This window comes from Mchenga conophoros, linkage group LG4 (genome assembly GCF_057382185.1).
Source record: "Mchenga conophoros isolate Kocher_MC1m ecotype Shallow Benthic linkage group LG4, M_conophoros_male_GT1.1, whole genome shotgun sequence".
NCBI lineage: Eukaryota > Metazoa > Chordata > Actinopteri > Cichliformes > Cichlidae > Mchenga > Mchenga conophoros.
This window is the reverse complement of record NC_140529.1, coordinates 13,337,994-13,360,952: the sequence shown is the minus strand read 5'-3', so window position 1 is coordinate 13,360,952 and position 22,959 is coordinate 13,337,994. Positions and strand designations below refer to the sequence as shown.

The 22,959-nt window shown below is 41.8% G+C and overlaps 1 protein-coding gene across 8 annotated transcripts in view; it reads right to left on the bottom strand.

The window, feature by feature from the left end:
* Positions 1 to 3,481: 3,481 nt before the first annotated feature.
* Positions 3,482 to 22,959, bottom strand: part of LOC146575654 (RNA binding protein fox-1 homolog 2-like) — a 52,207-nt gene continuing 32,729 nt past the window's right edge. For 5 of the 8 annotated variants that reach the window (XM_085270446.1, XM_085270448.1, XM_085270449.1 and 2 more), the window contains 7 exons: positions 14,230 to 14,317; positions 13,125 to 13,181; positions 12,662 to 12,809; positions 11,505 to 11,547; positions 7,413 to 7,516; positions 6,406 to 6,481; positions 3,482 to 4,337 (listed from right to left, as the gene is read on the bottom strand). In XM_085270446.1, the coding sequence (XP_085126572.1) occupies positions 4,293 to 4,337; positions 6,406 to 6,481; positions 7,413 to 7,516; positions 11,505 to 11,547; positions 12,662 to 12,809; positions 13,125 to 13,181; positions 14,230 to 14,317 (561 nt within the window). In that variant the 3' untranslated portion in view covers positions 3,482 to 4,292. Of the gene's footprint in view, positions 4,338 to 6,405; positions 6,482 to 7,412; positions 7,517 to 11,026; positions 11,070 to 11,504; positions 11,548 to 12,661; positions 12,810 to 13,124; positions 13,182 to 14,229; positions 14,318 to 22,959 lie in introns of those variants that run through there. The other 3 variants (XM_085270447.1, XR_014892164.1, XR_014892165.1) reach the window with 3 other exon arrangements.

The following is a 22,959-nucleotide window of genomic DNA, read 5'->3' as shown; positions in this document are numbered from 1 at the left end:
TTAGATCAAAATGTCTGATTGGCAACAGCTTCATTTTAAAGCACGACAATGATCCCAAACAGACTGCCAATGCAGTAAAAGCAGACCTGGATAGAGAAAAACACAGTGGAGCACCGTCAGTCATGGATTGGCCTCCCCCAGAGCCCGGACCTCAACATTACTGAAGCAGTGTGGGCTCATGTTGACAGAGAACAGAACAAAGCCAACATCCCAAGACGACCTTTGAATATCCTTCCATAAGCCTGGAGAACTATTCCTGAAGACTACTTAAAGAAATGACAAGAAAGTGTTGAATAAAGGTGGTCACACCAAATATCGACTTTCAAGCTTGTTAGAATCGTACAAACTCTGTTTTTGCCTTATAGACTGTAGTTACATGTATGTTTTCACAAGTCACTGCACCTATTTTGAATTTCCTAGCAAAATATTTAAAAACAGGAATGAAGGACAGCTCAAAACTTTTGCATAGTACTATATGCAATTCTCAAATTTGGATGTTTGGGGAAGAAAAAGTTCCTGGCTTCAGATTGTGATGCAGAGTGGATGTAAAGTTGATTCAGTTGCAGTTTTTAAACAGAGCTTAAATGTGTTTTTCAACCCTCAGCTTCACGCAGCTCTCTCCTGCACTTCAGAAATAATGCACAGCAAGCATCTCCAGTTTCCAACCCACCTCTGTGCACTTTAAGGAACTGCAGCTCGGAAATTACTCAGGATTTGCTTAGTTTCAATAAATACACTAAATTTACTGGAGGTCATGTGGGAGCAGAACTGGGTGATCGTTTACGGAGCGAGAGGCAGGTATGAGTGCGAGGGCCTGCGACACTAAAGGCCAGAAAAGCTAATAACAAATCAAAGACGGGTATAAAAACCAAACAGTTTATTATTATATACATTCAATAATAATGAAGAGAATAAACAGAAGGCAGACACAAGAATGGCAAAATAAAACATTGTGAGAAAATACAAGTCACTTACTTAATTTTTAAAAAAAAAAATCACTTGGATAAATGAGCCTTTGAGAGCATGTGACAGGGAGGAGGAAAGGGAAAAAAACTTCACATGCAATTTAAACCCATTTATTAAACTGCTGTACAAAAACTCCCACTGGGCTGACTTCTTGAGTGCAGTGCAGGGAGTCGGGGTGTGGGGTGGGGGGCATCGGCAGCCAGCAGCTGAGGATGACTTTTGTTTTCAGTCCGTGTTCCTCGAGCGCACCTGTGCGGTTACTTCGCAGCTTTTCAAAATAGGATTAACTCCCAATTAGAGGAGGCAAAAAACCAAAACAACAACAACAAACAAACAAACAAACCAAAAAAAGCGAGTGAAAGCAGCTGCGCCGCGGTCGCTGCTCAACAACGGCGCCGTGACTGCAGCTTGTTGCCAGCTGGATGAGCGAGGCGGAGAGCTTTCTAAATGAGCATCTCTGTGGGCAGGTTCATAATAATAACAACACTAACACGGCTCTGCGCAGAAGCTTTTCACCGGGGTGGACTAATGCTGTTACTCTTAACATTTTAAGGGTTTTAATCTAAAAAAAAAAAAAAAACACAGGGGGGACAGACAGGTGATTACCATGAGGACCACACAGCAGAGAGCATAGATAACCCAGGTGGACTGAAGTGGACTGGACTGCCCCCCCCCAACCCTCCCCCACAATCCAGACACTGTGCAGGGCCTGAACCGAGAGCAGCCGTCACTGCTGTCACCCCGCATCACACATCATCCCAGGTTCTCTCTCTTTCTTACTCCCCCCGCTGTGTAAACACGCCACGCTCCACCTCGTCTTCCTCCTCCAGCACTGCGATTTGAGTTCATGCACAAAAAAGAAAAGAAAGACTCGACACCCTTCCTCTCTCGCAAAAAGCATGCATGCATAGCAACACTTGTGGTAATACTTGTAAGAAAAACAAAAAAACAAGGAGGTAATGCTCATCAAAAATACTCATTGGACCCACTGCACACAGTTTCACAATCATACAAAAACAAAATACCCCCCCACCCACCCTGTCCTTGCACTGTACTACCCCGCCTTCCCCCCAAAGAAAGGAGCAGAGTGAGAGGGAGAGACAGTGGGGGACGCTGTGATTCTGTCAGCTGATGATTAATGGCTCAGCTTCTCACCTTCACCAACACTGCCACAAAGTCCCTTCACTGACCGCCCACACATTGTTTCATTGTTCAAAAAAAAAGGTGAACACTGCTGGGCCTCTGGACCCCTTTTGACATCGTGCCGCCCCCCACCCTCCCCTCCTAATTTACTTTTTAATTTGGCCCTTCAGGAAAATGCACTTTGAAATATCCTCTCGGTCTACCTGCCTCTCCGTGCATCCCTCATGACTCCATCTGCTCTGATTTCCCTTGTCTGCAGCAAACACCTCTGCATCTGCACTGTGTGCTCATGTGTTAGTGCAAAAAAAAAAAAAAGAAAAAAGAAAAGCTAATAAATGACACTTAAGACCAAATTAAACCCAGCAGTGTCATTATATTCTGCAGGCTGGATTAAAGGTGTATTCCCTGTCTTGCAGACATTGCTTTTATGACATTTCCCAGGGGTGCTGCTACGACGCTGTACAGCTTCAACCCACACATTAAAAAAAATAAAAATTACAGCTAAAGAATAAAGTAAAGGCAGAAAAACACAAAAATAAAAACAAAATACACAAGGACACACAAAAAAAAGAAATGTGCTTTCCTCTGAAAATCTTTGGAACTGAAAAAAAGGCAAATAATAGCAATAACGACAACAACCACGTGAGAGTAAATGCAGATGCAACACATACAGGTCCTGCTGTGCCTTCATCAGGTGCACCAGGAAAGCTTTGAAAGTATTCAGAGTGAACCATCCCAGAGAGCATGATGAGGGGCCTAAGAGTTACATAATGATGTGAAAACCTAGTGAAAACACTGCATATAAATAGAAACAAAACCGATAATGAATCCCGTCTCTGTGCTTCCCTGCACTCTCTGCTCTGCCGAGTCGAGATCACACACCATTTCCCGAACGACGGCCAGGAGGGATCGGCGTCCGTTCGACTGACAGGTTATTTGTTTCCCAACGCGGGTGGTGCGGGTGCTGAAGCTAGTTCCACTCGTGTCCTGTGGATCTTTTTGATGTGATCGGCAGGAACGTCTGACGGTTTAGGAGATAGAAACGAGTCCTTTATTTCTCCTTTTGGAAGAAGCAGACTTGAGGACGAGGCCTTTAAAAAGACGGTCGTGATGTCTCCATGTTGGAGTTGCACTTGCAGTAATGACTGGAGTATGTGCAGGCGAGCATTAAGGACAAAAACTCAAAATCACTGAGCCACGTGGTGTTTTTTGTTTGTTTTTTCCGACATGATGACACGTCTGCGGCAGGCAAAACAAACGAGGTACTGCAGAAAAAAAAGACCTTTTTTTCCTTGTCTTTTTTAAACAGTCTCTTTGTGTTTCCTTTTACATTTGGCCAGGACGTTTTAAACGTTAGAAAAATGCCCCCCCTCCCCCCCCAAAGACATGCCATATAAGTTCGAAGTTATTAAGAGAACAAAAAAAGTGGTTTCTGTCAGAAGTTTCCTCCAGCTGAAAGTTGGATGTTCCAGCGTGGCAAAAACAAGAATAGCTCCTACATCCTCTGAATTTGATTCTTTTCTTTTTTTTCAGTATTACATGATACTAACATCAGAGGGATGTAGGGGGGAGCAGCTCTATGTCAACGTAGTGTTTAAAAACAGAAGTACCTTTTTCTAGTATCATTTAGTGAAGTCTGACACTAAAGGAAAGTGTAGAGGAATCTATACTTGGTGTTTAATGTAAGAGTGTGTGTGTGGTTAGGTCTGACAGGACAGTGGATAAACTGGAAGTGTGGATATTTTTAGGGACAAAAAAAAAAAAAAAGATTTTGTAGTGTGCAGGATGTCATAGGAACAACAGCAGTCTGTCTCCTTCCAGGTCCTGTAGTGTTTTTTCTTAAAAAAACAAAAACAAATCTAACAAAAAAGCATCCCAAACTGTGTCCTGTTGCTCCAGCTCTTTATACAAGGGATACACTCCTGGCAGTTTTTTTGTTTTGGGGGTTTTTGTCATCGTTTCCATGTCAGTGACGGACACAAAAGTACAGGAACTGAGTTTCAGTTGATGATGTGGCAATGACTTCTCTCGCCACAAGACAAAAAAAAGGGAAAAGAAAATAATAAAAGGGGTTGTTGCTATAATCTGCCTGCAGAAAAAAATGTAGGGGAGCTCCTGCCAAGCAAAGAGCCTGAAAAAGGGTTTTGGACCAAAGTGAAATTCCTTGGATGTGATTTGTGGTTTTAGTAAGGAGCAAACCTACTGTATCCAGCCCGGTATAAACTGGCCTGAAAGACACAGAAGGGACAACAGAGTCATGAAAGTAGACATATACACATAATTTAAGAAGAAGAAAAAAGTGCTGAATGCATCTATAAAAAGCTGCTATTACACCGCTTACAAGAAACGTACTGACTGAACTAGAATTCACCCAAGAGCGCAAACGCCTCCATTTATTTGTTCTTCAGAAAAATTCAGTGACATAAATGCGGCGCGACATCTTGCAAAAAGATGGACGAGAAAAAAGTCGAGTGAGGTCACGACGTAGGATTTTCAATTCATGATTAACACGGTCAAAAAACCCACACAATGCTATCATCAAAACTACAATATTTCACTGTCAACACTTACACATTTTGATGCTCTCTTTAAAAATAAAACCCATTTATGGTCTTGATGGGGGGGCAACACATTTTATAGCTGGTTTCAAATATCAAAATATTTTATTTAAAAAATACAGCTGATGATTCTCCCAACCAATCACACCTCAGAGTCCCTGATTCTAGCTTCCTCATGGAGGCTTTTATCAAACTCACAAAGTGAAATAGCTAATAAATTGAATTGCAAAATTTTTATTAAAAAAAAAAAAAAAGAGTCCACATTGACGCCACAACGTACAGATTAAATATCTAACTCCTCATTTTTTTCCCCAAGAGTTTTTCTTGTTCACTTACACAGATGTTTGTCAAATATCTCAGAATCACTGCATCGTGATAACTTCGTTATCTTATCCAAAACCCTTCAGTTGATCCAAAACACTGCAGTGACAAGAAAAGGCACATAATATTTGTCCTTCTCCTGACACACAAAGTCTTTAACAGTCAGGACCCATCTTATTTTAAAGACATCATACTATTATGGCGTTATTTTTGTGCCACTATTCTGAGCGCACGTAAAAAAAAAGTTTACAGGTGCAAGTGTTGCATTTTGAGGAGAAATTTATTGTATTTCGTCCAAAACTCAGGCATCTCTGAAAACGTTTAGAGCACTTTTGCAAATATGTGATGTCTTGATAAATCGAGCAGATATTAGAAGTTTACACAGCAACATTCTCACATGAAAATATCTTTAAAGTTTATTTTGTGACCCAGAAAGAGTAATATTTCAAACTCCGCCACTTTGTGTTCCTCTGCCACTGCCTCGTTTGAGCTTTGGATGAAATGCATTCTGGGATATTGCATTTCGTCATTCCGAGCTGATTGGAGACCAGAACAGCCAATCAGATATTTTTGCATCCAAGTCTGTGATTGGCTGGTTTTTGTGGCACAAATATAACAGTGTTCAGAAAGAGTTGAACGCGCACAGGCAGAAATGTTGAGAGCGTGAGCAACACATTGCGAGCAAGCGCAAATACAAAAACTGAGCGAGAGGAGCTGCTATTGTGTGTGTGTGTGTGTGTGTGTGTGTGTGTGTGTGTGTGTGTGTGTGTGTGTGTGTGTGTGTGTGTGTGTGTGTGTGTGTGTGGATAATAGCAAACACTGAAATACATTTTTTGCACGCAGCAATGAATTTTGTTCACTCAAATTCAGCTTTTCTTCGCTCAAAATAAATTTCTCCTCAAAATGCAACACTTGCACCTGCAAACTTTTTTTTACGTGCGCTCAGAATAGTGGCACGAAAATAACGCCATATACTATCACATTTTCCCAGTACACCACATGACCTTCATGCTGCAGGCTAACTTGGTGTTTCTAGAGTTTCTAAAAGTAGAATTTGAGGCAAAGCTTCAGCTTTCAGGCCCTTCTGCTGCTGAACCAGCTCCTATTTTGGAGTTGGTAGACTCTTGTTAAGATTAGTCTTCAAACTTTCAGCCATGGTGGATCAGGTGACCCTGAACCATCAGGGTCATACTGCTATAGGCTCAGACTGCTGGCTGACTGACTTCACGCTCCCCCCACTTCCTTTAAACAGGGAGTTCTTTGTTCCAACAGTCGCCTCATCAATAGATTGTTATGAGCTGGTGCTACATAAACAAAACTGAACTAAACTGAACATAATGTGTCGCACACCCAGTTATTCCATTATTCCCTCCCTACTGTTCTACTTATGTTGTAGAGCTTGTGTCCGTTTACTCACCATGGCTCCCACGCCGTAAGCAGCAGCCGCCGGAGCTAAAGCGTGGTATGGGTCTGTAGTGTACACCCGGCCATAACTGGGAACAAAAACACAAGAGATTACTTAACAAGGTCAAAATAAGTCTGGCAACTATGAACTTTGCTGTTGTCCTGTTTTGGAGAGCTTCCTTTCTAATCTCCCTTTGAACCCTAGCAGGCGGCCTAATTTTGAAACTTAAACGCAGGTTTAAAATCCACAGAAAGAATAAATGCATCTTTTGCAGTTGCTTCAGCACAAACAGAAGTGGACGATTACTTTTTTTACGCACAAAAATAAAACTGGTTGATGAGCATCTGTAGAAGAGCCCATTTTCAGTCATATATCGAAGTTATTTCCTCATTGTGCTACAACCCAGGCAACAGCAGCATTAATCCATCACACACTTTAAAATATATTTTATTTCTATCCAGTTAAAAGCTTCGCATAGGCCAACAGCACGTCAGCTAATGCAAATCAGCGTCCTGCCATGCAATACCTGTGCGCTGCCTGACATTAACCAGCCTGCAGAATTCGATTAACTCTAATAAAATTAAATGAATGAAAAGCGGATGAGGGGGAAGTCCTGGTACAGTCAAATGATAATTCTTCATGTCAACATTTTATTCTTTCCCCTCTTTCATCTTTTCTGGCTCTCCTGCGCACATAAGGAGCCACACATTGTGCAAACATTGGCTTGAAAGTGCAAATGCTCCCCCCACTGCGTCCCAATGACAAAAACCCTCAGATACAAGATTACATACAACTCTTACTGTTATCTTATCAAACTGTTATCCAACATAAGTGAACCTTAAATCCCCAAACTCGATTAAAAGTTTTCTCTCTTACTCAAAAAATAAAAAATAAATAAAAAAGCCCCTAAAACACAATGAAGGATCAGAGCCTTTCAGAATATTAACGCTTCACCTCGGGAGCTCTGCCGTACAGTTTAGCGTGTCTACGTGTATATTTGTGTCCTGCCTTGACCTCACCTGTCACTGTAGGCAGCAGCTGCAGCGGTTGCCCCGGTTACAGCCGCAGGCTGGGCGTAGCGATAAGCGGCGGCGGCGGCTGCAGCAGCAGCCGGGTAGCCTCCCTGAGAGAGACACATACAGCAGAGCTAACTCGCACGCCTCTGAGGAGGAAGATACCTGAGCTACGGTGTGTCAAGGAGGAGGGGCGGGAGAGATGCAACAAACTGACATTTGGTGCAGAAGTTACGAATACTTTCTTCTGTGTATTCAGAGCACAATTACTTTCTTATCATCTACGATAAACATACAGTTTGTGTCAGTATATTGCATATGCATAGGGGGAAAAGGAGGAGGTGGTGGGGCGTGATGGAGGAAATGTTTTATCAGTGAGACAGGGAGAGGAAATTGGACTGTCGAAGTCGAGTTAGATTGTATTATTACCGCTACGGGAGAGGGGGAGGTAAAAAAAACAAGTAGTGAAAGATAAAATGCGCACACATCTGAGGCCGTATAGAAACCTCAGTGTCTTGGGAAGATTAAAGTAATGAACAGATACATCAAGAGGACTCCTACAGCTCTAAGGACACTAACGGATGCTAGTGTTGCATTTCCAGTGGTGATGGAGAGTATTTGCTTATGACAAAAACAATATTTGTTATTAGAAGTGTTTCTTTTGCATGGATTTAGAACAAAGACAACAGAGAGAAAGACTGAAAAAAGAAGGAAACAAAAAGGTCACACACACTGACACACCCACACAAGCCTAGACTGACACTAAAATCATCTCCTTGCACTGAGACTGCATGCATGACCCAAAATTACAATCCAGACCTCCTTAAAAAAAGAAAAACAAATAAAAAGAAACAAAACAATCCCACTGCATTTGGACCTGATCAGAATGGAGAATATCCAATCACAACAGAAACATCCCAGCATTCTCAGCGATGGCTACGAGACACGGACCAGAGGGAGGCAGGTGGGGTACAAAATGTTTATTAGTGGGAGAGAGCAAGGCTTTCTGGGTAAGTGGAGGGAAAGAAGGAGCAGTAAAACAGCACACCGGCATGCAGCAGCTGATCAGCACATGCTTCAATAATCATCCTGGGGGTGTGCAGTTAATTCAGGAAGAGACCATGTTCTCCATTTCAGCTTGAGCCCCCTCTGGGCAGAAGGCTTTCAGGGCACTGACTAACGTTCACGGGACACTGCTGTAAAATCACAGCCTCAGATTTAGAAACAAAAAGTTTACAACACAAGGAACTTCGAGTTTATGATAATCTGATAATAATAATAATATGGTAGCATCCAATTGGAAATATAGTTTGTGTTTTAGTTTTTGGAAAACGCAGTACAGTCAAAGGTTTAGATATACTTGCAAAAGACATCTATGGTATATTAAAGCAGTACTGGGGCAATTATTTCTGCAGCCAAGTTTAAATAAACCTGATTATGTGAAAGCATATATTAAAACAACATTTCTGAAACAAAGTAGCACTAGAGTATCTGCATTCACCGCCTTATGGAAAAGGTGCAAAATACAATGATTTGTAAATCATTTACGGCTTATTTTCGATACAAAACATGAAATACTGAAACTGGGGAATGTTGCACCATGCTGCATCACCTTGTCCTGTAAAAAAAAAAACTGTTTTGTGTCTGGACTGCAGGGAGGTCAGTTTAGCACCAGAGGGGTGTACTATGAACCATAATTAGTGGCTTAGTGGGCCACGTCGAGCTCCGAGTATGCTTTAAACTACATTTTGCACCATATACTGAGTAATTACTCGACAGATGCTGTACTTACTAAGCCACTAATCTACCTCGTTAGCTGTGAGATATTCCTTTAGTTGGTTTTCTAGCGTTACACAATTTTTCCAATCACTTGTTGTACCTGCTCCAAAACAAAACAGAAAAGTTTCTTGCCTAAAATTCAAAACTACAAACTTTTCAAACTACATCTCTCGGTTTCCTTTTAAATCATTTACAAATCATTGCACTCTTTTATTTACATTTTAGGTCAAACTTTCTTAAAAAAACGAGTGATGCCAGGTCAAAAAACAGAAGCACAGGACAACCAGATGTCTGCTTGGTGGTGATGTGGAGGGGGAAATCTCAGCAAACCACTTCCTGCTGAGTTATGATCTGAATCACTAGATTCAGCATGATTTTCACTGAGTAAATTAGAGGCCTCAGTAGATTAAAATAAACAATAAATAAAAAGGGACATTGCTACCATATGAGCATGCTCAGTGCACGCCTCAGCCCTTGCCTCTGGTTTCAAAATAGCACGAGTCAGTCTCATGAGGTTAACCTGTACTGTACAGTCATGTGAAAAGCAGCGTTGTTTACTGGACTCTATGCAGTGCTGTGAAATGTTCAGTGTTATGCTTCCATTAAAGCCTGGATTATAAGCCGCTGGCCGAGAAGTTATACCTGTTATGCTTCTGGGCGCATGTGTAGTTGGTGTGTTGCGATGTAAATTATCCATGGATGAGTCTGCACAGGCCCTCATGCCAATCATGTGATGATATTCAAAGTTTGGGTCTATGCATTTGTGAAATAGTGTTACATCCCAGTTAGATTGCTTTGTATTTGTGTGTGGATTGAAACATGCTTGTGAGTCCTCAACAGTTAAACACGTTTGTAAACCTTTTGAGGCAACTTTGTCTCCATATAGATTTTTGGCCATAATCCACAGCACCACGTTTTGTGAATTGGGTTTCTTTGCACCGTGGAGTCACAGAGTCACTCATCACAGGAAAAGGAGCAAATCAGCAGAATGGCTGAAAAAAAGAAGTATGAGCAAAACGCCTGCAAATCTAGACGAATAAAAGCAACGTTGTGAAGAAAAACAGGCCAAAATTCCTCCACGACGATGTGAGAGCCTGATCTCAGTAAACAGCTATGGGCAAACAGAAAATGATCCAGTTATTGCTAAAGTTGGCGGTTTTCTTCACAGGACTGCACCGAGTGAAAACTTCTCTTTTCTACATGACTGTAGGCCACTGATACTTACTAAAAATACAGTCAGCTTTTGTAGCTTATTTTTGACCAGTCTGAGTTGTCCTTGTATCTACTGAGGGATCTAAAAAAGAACATTAAAAAAAACCCTCACTTGTTTTTCAAGTGACATAAAAAGTCGATTTCCTGCCGTCTCAAATAAAGAGCAGCTGTAGAAATAATTAAGGAGCCCAAACTGCAGTGATATAAGTGTGTCTGACAAGTGAATGCAAACATTTGACCAGAACTTTTACAACTGTATGCATACTGCCATCTTTTCCAACACGAGAACAAAATAAGAGCAGGTGTCATTTTCCACCAAAACTAGCCAACCAGACAAAAGAGACCAGGTTCTCTTTTGAGCAGGAAGAAAAGCACTCCATACAATTTAGTACTTTTAGTTAAAAAACAAAACAAAAACAAAGCTCTTTCCCACAACTGGAAAAGCAAGAACAAAAAAGAAAAATCAGTGAGTTAGTAAAAGAATAAAGCAAAATTCAAAGCAGCGGTAATTTTTAAAACAACTAAAAGACAACATGTTCCAGATCAGATCAGAAGATGATTCATAAGATCAGAGGAGGTAGTACAGTAAAACAATGCACACTCAGGGTTTGGTGTTGAGTTGACCCTACCTGAGGCAATCTGGGACTAAGGACTGAGTCCTGAAACACTAGTCTATAGAGAGAACAGAAACAACCGTTGTCAACCTGGATGCACACACGCACGCACACACTCATTCACTGACGCACGCTGCCGCATCCGCCTACAGAGCAGCCTTTGTAGTGGTGTTGTGGATCCCATCACACGATGTCATTTATTCAGTTTTATTTCATTTTTAAATGAACACAGCTGGTGCTCAGTTGTGTGATAACCAGCACGTTTGTCGACGAAAAACAACGCTCATGCACAAAAGACAAAGGACCTTGTGCAGGTATGTGGCATGTCGTGCTTCTAAAGAGTTCTCACCATTCACCATTATGGAGGCAGCTCTGTGCAGCGCATGACCGGACACACATGCAGAATCACCCCAAGAAGAAAAAAAAAAGAGCAGGAGAAAGCCGTGAGGGGAGGGACAGAGATGGTGTGTCGGTTGGAGGTGAATTTACTTACATATAAGTCTGCGGCTCCGTAAAACCCATCCTGATACACCACGCTGAGAGGAGGAGGAGAACATGGGAGGGGGAGAGAGAGAGAGAGGGGGACAGAGCGGAAGAAGAGCAGGAAGTGGAGGGTGCAGTGCGAACAGAGTGGTGCACGGTCCCAGAAACCCAGGGTGGATGGAGGTCACAACACAGCAAAATAGAGAAAAAGATGGATCAGGTAGAGAGAGGGAGAAAAAGGAAGGAAGAGGGAGAGAGAGAGAGAGAGAAAAGTAGTTATTTCACACCCATGCAGCATGCAGAGGAAATACAAGTTCCATTTAAGCTCCACAACTGCATCTCAAAAACATTAAACAATACACTCGTGGGGCTAATACATAAAGGTTATTGAACTGAAATGAGACCATAAACGGCTATTGCTCCCCAGCGAGTAGAAAATCTGGCCAATAAAGGCCATTTTGAATAAATCGTTTTATGAGGAACGATGTCTGGGAGGTGTAGTTTTCAGTGGAGCACGTATGGAGAAGGTATTTCCTGCATCCCTCACCCACCCCACGCACAATTTCATCTCGTTTCGCTTTATTTAAATGTCATGTACAGACAAGCCACCGGTCAATTTGGCTTTGAACTGAATACGATCGCAGTCGCAACCCCCATTAGCCAATCATCGCAGCACAGCAACAACATGCACAGTGCACACACACCGAGGGAACAAAAAACGCAAAAACAAATCATGGTAAACGTGAATAATCTAAAGCAAATCTGTGCGCAAGGTGACTGCTGCTGTATAATGTCTGCATGTGGTCCGTGTGTGTTTATGCAAATCTGCTGACGGTAGGATCTATGTGTTTATTCAAATGAGGCTTCAATGGTGCAATCCCATCAGTGTGTCACACTCCACTGAATAGCTTGTAAACGGACTGACAATGTGCCAGTTGGACTGCTGAAGAGAGTGAAGTGTGAATAATGTTTGAGCATGAGGAGTGAATGAGCACAGCTGTGTTAAGCAGAGACCTGGTCAAACAGAATTTGGAAAATGACTCATGAGGTGATGCTCGGCGGATTTACCGAAGCACTAAACAAAACAGATCCTGATTTTTTTTTCTATATCCAGAATGAGCTTCAACAGCAACAGCTCTTGTTTATAAAGAGGCAGGTTATCCTCACCCAGGATAGGCAGGGATGGCAGGCTGCGGCACAGCGGCCCGCACAGCACTGTAGACGGGCCGGCCTCGGCCCCGGAGGTGGGCACCGCGAAATGCCGCTGCCGCTGTTGTGGCTGCTGCTGCTGCTGTAGGGTAGGGAAACCCTGGAACTGTAGGCGAGGAAGCAGATAAAGAGGACAGGAGAGGATTAAAGGAGGAAAGATGACAACCCAGGTAGGAAATGGGATGACAGTATATAAAACAAAGTGACACTCGGAATAAATTGAAAGAAAGGCAGAGGAACATTCCAACTATAACACAGAGGACTGTATCAATAAAACTGTCAGTGAGGAAGAATGCTGGGTGAGCAGTGCATTAATACAGATTAACAATCACAGTGTGACTAAAATGTAAAGTGGGGCTGTCACTCTACAGCCAGACAGACCATTTTTAGTGTGGCTTGAAGAGACAGAGATGGGCCTTACCTGCGTAGATCTCTGGTCCATACATAGCTCCCACCACAGGACTCAACTTCCACCCTGCTAATAGTCACACAGAGAAGGGAAAGAGCAAATGATAAACAGGGGCCGTCTTTAAAGTGTTAATGCCTGTCGCATGCATAGTGCTACCCCTCAGCGACCTTGTAGAAGCACTTACGGTATGATAACAGTACCCCATCTGTTTTTACAGCAAAAATGGTTTATCCAGTATATTACATATGGTGTACTGTGGATATGTTCTGATATTCCCTTTTACTGCTGTCATCAGTTGCTTGCTATAAAGATCAGTTGCTGGTAAATCTACGAGAAGAAGCTGCTATTCAAACCTCCTGTTTGCAACGACAACCAATCAAAACATAAAGAATACAATTCTTGTGTTATTCGTTTTTTTGGATGAACTGACCGACTGCACCAGGACCGATTATAAAATACATTTTGATTATTAAAGTTTCTTTTGTGAACTGTGAATGACGCAGAGCTCCGAGTGTTTTCACACCTGCAGTTTGTTTAGTTTGATCTGAATCAGTTAATGAGTTTGTAGCTTTTCCCTTTAGTTTGGTTTCTTTTACAAAAAAATGCATCACTACAAACCACGTTCAGTCAGATTATCAGGTGTGTCTGAGGCAGGAGAAACAAAAGTAAACGTGGGGAATATGGATTCATTTTACAGCTTGTTGCTAGCTCGCAATGACCGTTTGTACACTCTGTGCATTTATGGTAGCTGCTGCATCCCAGAATGCAAAGCATACCTCGCTATCACTCAAACTTGCAGGTTGCTGGTTCAGCTCGCTTTCACACTGTAAACAAACCATACAGACCACCACCTCTGATGCGTCTCGGTGCAGTTGTTTTGGTCTATACCCGAGTGCCAATTTGTTCGCATCTGCTCAAACGACCCCGCAACAAGTAAGAAAACTGTGCCAGAGTCCGATTCAAATGGACTAAAAACCAGAATAAGAATAAGAACGCAGAGCTGGAAATGAACTTAATGGACTGCGAAGCTATAAACTATTCTCCGCATGTACCTATGATGTTTGTATTTTTAGACAGGCTTGGGTTCATTGTTTGTGCACATCACAGTGTGTGTTACCATAGGGTAGTGTGCTGAGAGCTTCTCCATTAGGATAAGGGCTGACCATCTTCTTGTTAGTCATCACTCTGGCGGTGGCGTTATTCACCTGGGGGATGGAGGAGCCAACAGTCAGAGGCACAGACACAACAGCTCAGCAGAGGAAAAGTAGCACATAGTCTGAAATGTAAATCTCAAGGCCAGGGCTGATATGCGTGGTGTTTTGTACAGTAGATTGAAAAAGCCTGCTGCTGTGTTGAGTTATTATAATAGTCTCTGCTCATCGTGTGGCTGACTTTGTTATTAAAAAGGAAATAGCGGTGTCATTTGGGATTATGGTTAAGCAATTTAGTTGTGCCAACATTGTAGCTTATCTTCTTCCCCCAATCAGCCTTTCCTAGTCTGCCACATTTCTTTATTATAATAATTATCATCAAAATGCACCCTTGAAGGTCAAACAATATTTTCTTCTGCTGGCACCACATGTTAAATATTGTGCACATTATAGAGAAATCTGCCTCTGCAGAATAATGAAACACAACATCACAGGCTGGAAAATAAAAGTGAGTGCTGCTGCATTTCATCAGCGACGAGGCTGCTGACTCTTGTTTATGTAGCACGTGTATGTCTGTGTGTATAACTGGATGGAGATTGTTAGGGGACTTTTTAGTCATCATGCAATAAAAAGCAGGTTGCCCAGTAGAGATTTAGTGATTCGCTATGAACAGATACAAGGAGTGCCACTGGTGACACTGGTTGTATTGTTGATGTGCGCATAAACAGGGGTGGGGATACAGCAAAGGAAACTGAGCTGTACTTATTTTTTGGCAAGTACTGTGGCTTTTTCTTCTTCTTCTTTTTTTTTTAAAGGGGCGTGCGTGTTCTGTGCATGCTCGCTGACATTTCAGACTAATGCTCCGGCCTTTCAATCCAAGACGGCTGATAATCTCCTCTCTGAGCTTCAAAGGCTTCTACTCCGGTCCCTTGATCTATCCTCATCTTCCTTTGATGGGCTTTAAGAGAAGGAGATTGTAGCTCCCTGTAATAACCCATACTGTCCAAGTGTGCTGTTGAAGTTGCACATTTGACTGTGTGGCAAGCTAAAGATTAATGACCTTTTGCCCAGCGAAGAGCCTCTGCTTGTGTGTGTGAGAAAGAGAGAGAGCGAGAGAGCTTGAGGAATGAGAGTGCTTGTGTGCGCATGCACGCTTCACTCCAATTTATAAGACCATTAAGGCTGCCTTTCGCATCGCCCCTCTCGGTGAGTCATGTTCTTTATCTGCAGAGCTTCATTCAAATGGAAATGAGGTTTACCTCATTTTTCCCTCATTGCAAATGACAAGGTCAGTGGCAAATGATTCAATTAGCCAGGCCCGGCTACCTCTCTCACACAACTGTGTGCTGGTGTCTGAGTGGAAACATTCTGAAATCTCAGTTTAGTCAATGAATCAAATTTATGCAAACGTTTGTGTTACAAGAGGGAAAATTTCCCAGAGGCTTTAAGCCTGAAGGTAACACTACACTTAAGGCCATTATATAGCGAGCGCACTGCAAAAAAAAGCGACACAAAACTTTTTACTATATGTATATTCAGTATCAGTGTGCTTTTTGACCTACAGTGCACTTTTTGCCAAATACAGTGATCTGATTTGTCACTGTTCGAAAAATGCTTCAAATTCATCCAGTGAAATCACGCGGTCGGTGTGAACGTTTCAATTATGAATAGACGAGTCTAAAAGATATCTAGCACAATATATTTGGATGGATATGCTGTGTGCAAAGGCCTTTACCCTGTAGCAACGGAACATTTAAGCTACTCTAATAATCTATTTGTTTACTGAGGTTTTGCAAGAAATGTGACCTCTAACCATGTGACGTTAACTTGTCTGCCATTTTGGACATGTGACAATCACGTTGGCAGTGTAGGATCAGGCCAATAAGGCCTAGAGTTAGATCCACAACCGTCTCACAGCCAAACTCACAGGAGACAAATGAGCATTTCCCAGTTCAAAAAGTTTTGAACACCTTTTGAAACGTGTTTGTTGCTGCATGAAGGCAAAAACTTTGCCATTTCCGATTAGCACTTTTTCAAGTTTAACTACCACGTAGCTGGTGGTTAGCCAGCATTTGCAGACAACCATGAAAACCCGCCGAGAAATGCATCAATCTCTTAGCAACCAAAGCAATCACAGGGTGTTTGCATCTGAAACATAAAGGAAGCACAGCCAAATCAGTCGGGGAATACAAATACTGGTTGTATCACATCCAATAGGGCAGACAAATCTTCGTTTTTCCATTATGTGCATGACATTGCATGAGAAATCTAAATATATAGCTATTTTGTGTGTGTGTGTTTGTGTGGTTTGTGTCATGCGCAATTAATTAAACTGGGTAAACGATCGGCAGAAACACATGCAAATCAGCAGAGACCAATACGGAAGGCAAATCTTAAGTGTTAATGATTAATCAAACATTCATCCTTTCTCAGCCCACTTTTGCCCTCCCAGTCGGACCCGGACAGTAAAACCAGACAAAAACAAAGTCACATTTCCATATGAAACCAAACTTGTGGGGTTTACGTACCTAAAAAGAAAATAGTTTTAAAAATAAAATTCAAAAGAGAGGGGGAGAAAGAGTGGGGTAAAAAACATTTGTTCGACAAAATTAATAATCATATAACACAGAAATTACACGCAGCCAAATACGGGCGCATCACATGACCAAGAGTGAGTAACAAACTAAAAAAAGAAAAGAATGAACAAAATTTAAAAAAAAAAATAAAAAAACATTTTAAAAAAGGAAAATTTCAGCCAATCAGCAAGCGTCGGATGCAGCATAGAGACCAATCAAAACAATCGCAGCACTCCCACACCAAACACGTACGAGACAAGGATGGAGGTTAAGAGTACGGGATGCAAAAGTGAGGAGTAAAGAGACAGAGCCAGTCCATGTACGAAATAAACAGGAGAACGAAAAGATGGAGTGAAGAAAAACGAGAACAAGGGAGAAATTTTTACATGAGCAACACACACACAGAAAAAAAACAAACTAAAAACAATTACTCTTTAAAATAAAACATATATATATATATACCAAGGTGCATCATTCAAAAAAAGCAATCAGTTTTGGTGACCATTCTCCTGAAAAATCTCACTGTATGTGGTGGGTTGAGAAACAGAGCACCAAAGGATGGAGGAAGGGGAGAGAGAGAGAGAGAGAGAGAGAGAGAGAGAGAGAGAGAGAGAGAGAGAGAGAGAGAAGGAGAGAGAGTGAGAGAGAGGAGGAGAGAGAGAGAGCAATCCTCATTCCCAAAAAAGGAGAGAAATAAAATAAACACGAGACACTATGCCAGGCATTAAAACTGTGTGTCACAAACTGAAAGACCAGTACACTATGACTACTACTACAACTACTAACACACAGACAGTCCACTACAAGAAAACCAAACCAAAGGAACAAAAAAGAAAAGTAAAAGAAAAGGCAGCATAATAGAGACCCAAAAAACAGCAAGGTAAACCCCATATCGGTTTAGAGATGCATATGGTTACACAAAACTCGCTGATTCAGTAAGTGATAACAAGCTGGGGGCTGCATCAGCTTTTCATTCACTCAAACTTGTTGTTGTTAGTTTATTGAAGGCAGTCACTTTAAAATGAGTTGCACCAAATAAACTACTTCTTATTTAGGTTTCATTTAAAATCTAAATAGAATAAAACACTACATTCACAGCTAAACACTCCCAGGCATTGCTGTTGAGTAACAGAACCAACCAAAAGAGTGAAACCAAGTGCATCTTTCCAGTGGCCAGCAGGGGGCGATGCCTCCGGTCAGAATTTAATATGAGGAAATTAAGCTTACTTAATTATTAAGAAATAATTCACTTATGGCCCTATTTGGCCTTAATGGAAAATCTAACCAGCACTTAATGTATTTAGGCATAGTCACGGTTACCTGCTGGTTCAAACTGAGCATCACAATGAGGTAGAAATGTGATATAAGTGTCTTCAAATGTGACATGCTTGTTAGTGCCAGGCAGGCTGAGGAATTCACAAAAACTGCTGATCTACTGGGATTTTAAAACCCAAGCATCTCTAGGGTTTATACAGAATGGTGTGGAATGTCCTCAGTTTTTCAGTCTGTTCCAGTTGCTGCTGTGGCATCATCTGATATATAGTTTAACTGCAAAAACCCCTTCCAGCTACCTCGTGTGTGAAGTGTTCACAAGAAAAACAACATACTGCAAACTTTCAAAGGTATATCACAAACATCTGTGAAGTTCCTGTTGAAAAAGGCTAACAGGTCTTAATTGGATAGTAACAAGTTTTAATGGTGCAACCCATTTTATTCAACTGCTGGACTGGAAATAAGAAACTTTCCAGCCAAACTTGTATGAAAAACTGGTGCAACTGTGTCTGGATGGTTCCTAATGGTTTTACTTGTACATCAATTGAAGAAAACATCCCAATATATATATATGTTTATTGTTCCAATTGTTTTTTTAACGTCAAGGCAAAGCCAGTGTGCTAGCCTCGGTATGTACATTTGTGAAATCTTTGCCTTGGCAGTAAACACAGAAAGGGCTCTCCTGGCATAGCGACTGTCTGCAGTATGATATGCCAAGATCCTGCCTCGCCACATGTTCAGCATTAGGCCTCGGCCTGTGTGAGCGGCAAATCATTTTTCAAAACACTGCGTCCAATTTGCAAATATCTGATAAATGTGCTCTCCCCGAAAAGCAGAAAGACCGGTGAAATTTAAAAAAAGAAATTAAAGAAAAAGAAACAAAAACTTGAAAACCAGGGTAGCCTTAAATTGCCCTGCAAGTTCTGCATTCAGTCAAAGCGATCGTAGGCAGCACAGGGAGCAAAGCTTTGTTTCATTTCTGCTGATTTCTTTTTTATTAATCAAGAAATGGATGCTATATGCATTGAGTCCAATGGAGAATTAATAAGATGGGATTGTAGATAGCCGTGTCATTGCAATAAAAGAGGAGGGTGATTACATTCGGTCATTCCCAGTGAGGTGTTAATGACGTGGTGGAGGAGGGAGCGAGGGGGTGGGGGGCGGCCATGTGGAGGAAATATTACTGCTAAAAAAGATCAGGTCTGTTGGAAGATGCTGTGTCAGTCTGTTTGTGTGAGTGTGTGTGTTTGTGATATTGCAGTGTGCACTGAAAAATGACACAATACCAATAAGGCCTCACACTGCATGGGCCTATCGCATTAAAAGCATCGGTATAGAGAAATGTAAAGATTAATAGTGTTAATGTAACAATAGATAAATACCCATTTGAAGGGTGGGTGGGAAAGGGGATCAATTTTAGTGATAGATGTTTGTACACAACTTACCGTTACCGTAGAAACAGCGAGTGGTTACCGTGGAGACTGACAACAACACACAGAAGTCGTCAGGGAAACAGAAAAAATATAATAAATAAAGGAACAAATAATCCCAGGAACAAAAGAAACCTAAATGCCCCTCCCCGCCCTCCCCACCAACCACCACCTGTTTTTGCCCCAAACCTGATAGCAGCATAGTTAGAGCTCAGAGCAGAGTACGAGAGAAAGAGGAAGGGAAAGGAGAGAGGATGCTAGCTCTCGATGCTCTCACCATTGTAACAACAAACACGTGGCAGCAAGGTGTTCGGCGCTCTAGAGAACATGGTCCAGAAGAATGGAGGTAACTGGGGAGGGGGACCTTAGCCACAAAATAACTAAGGAGCAAATGGAACACCTCCAAGGAAAAGAAAAGAAGACACCAAATAACACCACCCTCCATCGTTAGAGCAGAATAGCAAAAGTCAGTTTATTGCTGCCTGGGTCTATTTCCAGTCAAAAGGGCAAGCAGGGACATTTTTGGATAGAAATGGACTGATTCTTGTGTAGCAAAGTTACGCCACAGAAGGAAGAAATGTGTGTTTGGACACTGAGTGACTATAATTTCCACTTTTATCCAGTCACCACAAAAGAGCACACTGAAGGCCAGTCAAACAAGAAAAACTAGATGGATGATAAAATAAAATAAAATAAGGAAAAAAAAACAAAGAAAACCGACCAAACATCTTTTCGTCTATTCCAAACTAATCAATACGAAATGACAGAAAGACAAACGTGACTGGCGAAAAGAGAATGAAGGGATATTGAAGAGAAAGAACAGAGCAGACACACAGCGACAGATCAAGGGTTGAAAAGGGCAAAGTGCAAACTCTCTTTCCCCGTTTCTTTCAACCGCTTTCTTCGTAAACACACACGGACACGCTCACATTTCATTCATTAATCTTGGCCGCGGTGACTCATGCAGTAACAGAAAGCTCAAATAACAGATCAAATACTGTGTGTGTGTGTGTGTGTGTGTGTGTGTGTGTGTGTGTGTGTGTGTGTGTGTGTGTGTGTGTGTGTGTGTGTGTGTGTGCGTGTGTGCGTGCGCGTACGTGCAGGGTGGGGGGCCGTGGTCATCTATGACAGGTGAGCCTTCGAATCAGACCGTGGCTGATCCTGTGACTCGCATTCGAGTTCATTCAAATGAAATTCTCACGGGGAAACGACTGATTGAAGGCCCAACTGTGTCTGTTAGAGGAGCGTGTGGCAGCAGCACCGTTTGGTGAGAATATGCGTTGTCAGGCATGCAGAAACACAGACACAACTGCTTCTCCTCCCTTTTCACCCGCACACATCCATGCAGCGATGACGACACTCCTCGGGCTCGCTTGCACCCCCGACTCGAGTCCCTACTTTGCATGCAAAGCTGCACCGTTCGTGGCACAGAGAGACACACACACGTGTCAGCCATTCTGTGCTCTTGTGTTATATCTGACTAAAACTCTGCGCCGCGGAGGAGCCTTCACTTCCCATAACACTCCAGCAACACAGATCGATCGCAAACGCACAATTCTAGAGCGAGGGTTAGTGAATGGGAGTTTGCAGGGTCCAACATGGTCTCTGTCTCAATACCATTTCTTCTATGGATGTGTGAAGACCTGTAAAATATGATACTTGCAACAACTTAATTTTGAGTGTGCGATCAAAGTGTGCTTCGATCATGATTATTAGGATTAATCAAAAAGTTAATAGCCTAGCATCATACATCTTCACCTTCAGACGGTCCCGTATAAATAAACAAAGAAGGAAACATTAAAACTGAGCTCCCTGAACAAATGAAAATTGCTCTGTGTGACCAGCAGCTGTTGTTCACACAGAGCAGAATCCAATCATCAGCCAGAAGCACAGTTACGACAGCTGCATTGTTTCAAAATGTGCGAGGCGCACACCAGATGTGTACACCAGCCTAAAAATAAAGTGGACCCATTATGTTCATTCCAAGCTCTACCATATTTATTTTATTCCAGCCCTATCTTTATTCATCCTATCCCTGTAAGCTGACTTTCATCTGATTGGCTGCCCCTCCCAAACAGCAGTGGTGTGCTTGAGATGACCATATAAGGATATAAGCTCCTGGCTGACAACATACAGATCAAAGACAATTAAAAAACAAACAAATATCTGAACAGTAAGCATTGAGAGGACTTGTATGCGCAGGGATGACACTAAACCTTATTATCTGAAATTTTAGCTATGTTTAACATAAGCATCCACCTTTAGAGACAGAAAATAAGAAAAAGGCTCCCTTTAATTTTTCTGTAACTGGAACTGAGACTATGATTGGACCCGAATCAACTCCGCTTACAGCCACTAACTACAAGTAGAATAAATCTGTGATAGCACGTACAACATGTGACTAAAATGTAGATAAAACAACACGTTAATGACAGCCAAAATGGTACAGTCAGACAGATGCTTGGAGTGTGGGCTGCTTTATGTCAGGGCATACACACAATCAGAAAGACAGCCATGGATAGATGAAGATGCGCATGTTTGAAAGTGTGTACAAGATCCACATTGTCACAACTATATATAGGCCTATAGCACTCAATGGTCTATATATAGAGTAAATGGTGATGAGATGGGAAGAAGCAGGTATAGACAAAGAGAACTGTAGTTGGGCCACTTACATGGATACATTGGAAGCATACAGGAAACTGACTTCTTCAAAGCGCAGAGTTTTATTCCAGACAAAGAGAAGTACAGTGTAACTTTAAGTACAACAACTCTGTTTCTACTCTCTTTCATTTAATCCACATACATGCACACTATGGGGAGCTAGTAGGAAAACAAAAAGGAAATAAAATAAGACTACCCAATTCCACTTGCATGCACCAAGAATAAAAACAAGCCAGCACTCGAGTACAGTACAGCATTCCTTTATCAATCATTGAGTCAAAATCAGTCTAGGAGTTCAGCTATCAAGCCTTTTTCCCCCAGTAAGTGAAACAAGCTATAAGCACTCAGGTGTAACTCAGTTCATGCCAACCGAACAAGTAAATTAACAGCCCGTCACCACAACTAATTCAACAAAATAGCCATACATAATAAACATGCAAGAATAAACATCCAGCTGTCAGCAGTACTGCCTCAGCGAGGCTCCAAATTACCAGATTAAAATATAAATCATGCACAACTAAATCTACATCAGCTAAACCCAGGCCACTGGATAGCAGTAAACTCTAGTCACACACGTAATGGTGAAATATTTATGTCTAAACAGTCGCACAGGCCTATATTTCAGAGTTTCTGAATTATAAAAGAAATGTGAGATTTCACTGTTGCTCTTTTACCATATTTGTCTCTGAAAACAAACTTCAACAAACTCTGAAATCATACGACCGGTTGAAGCATGAGTTACTGCAGCGACATC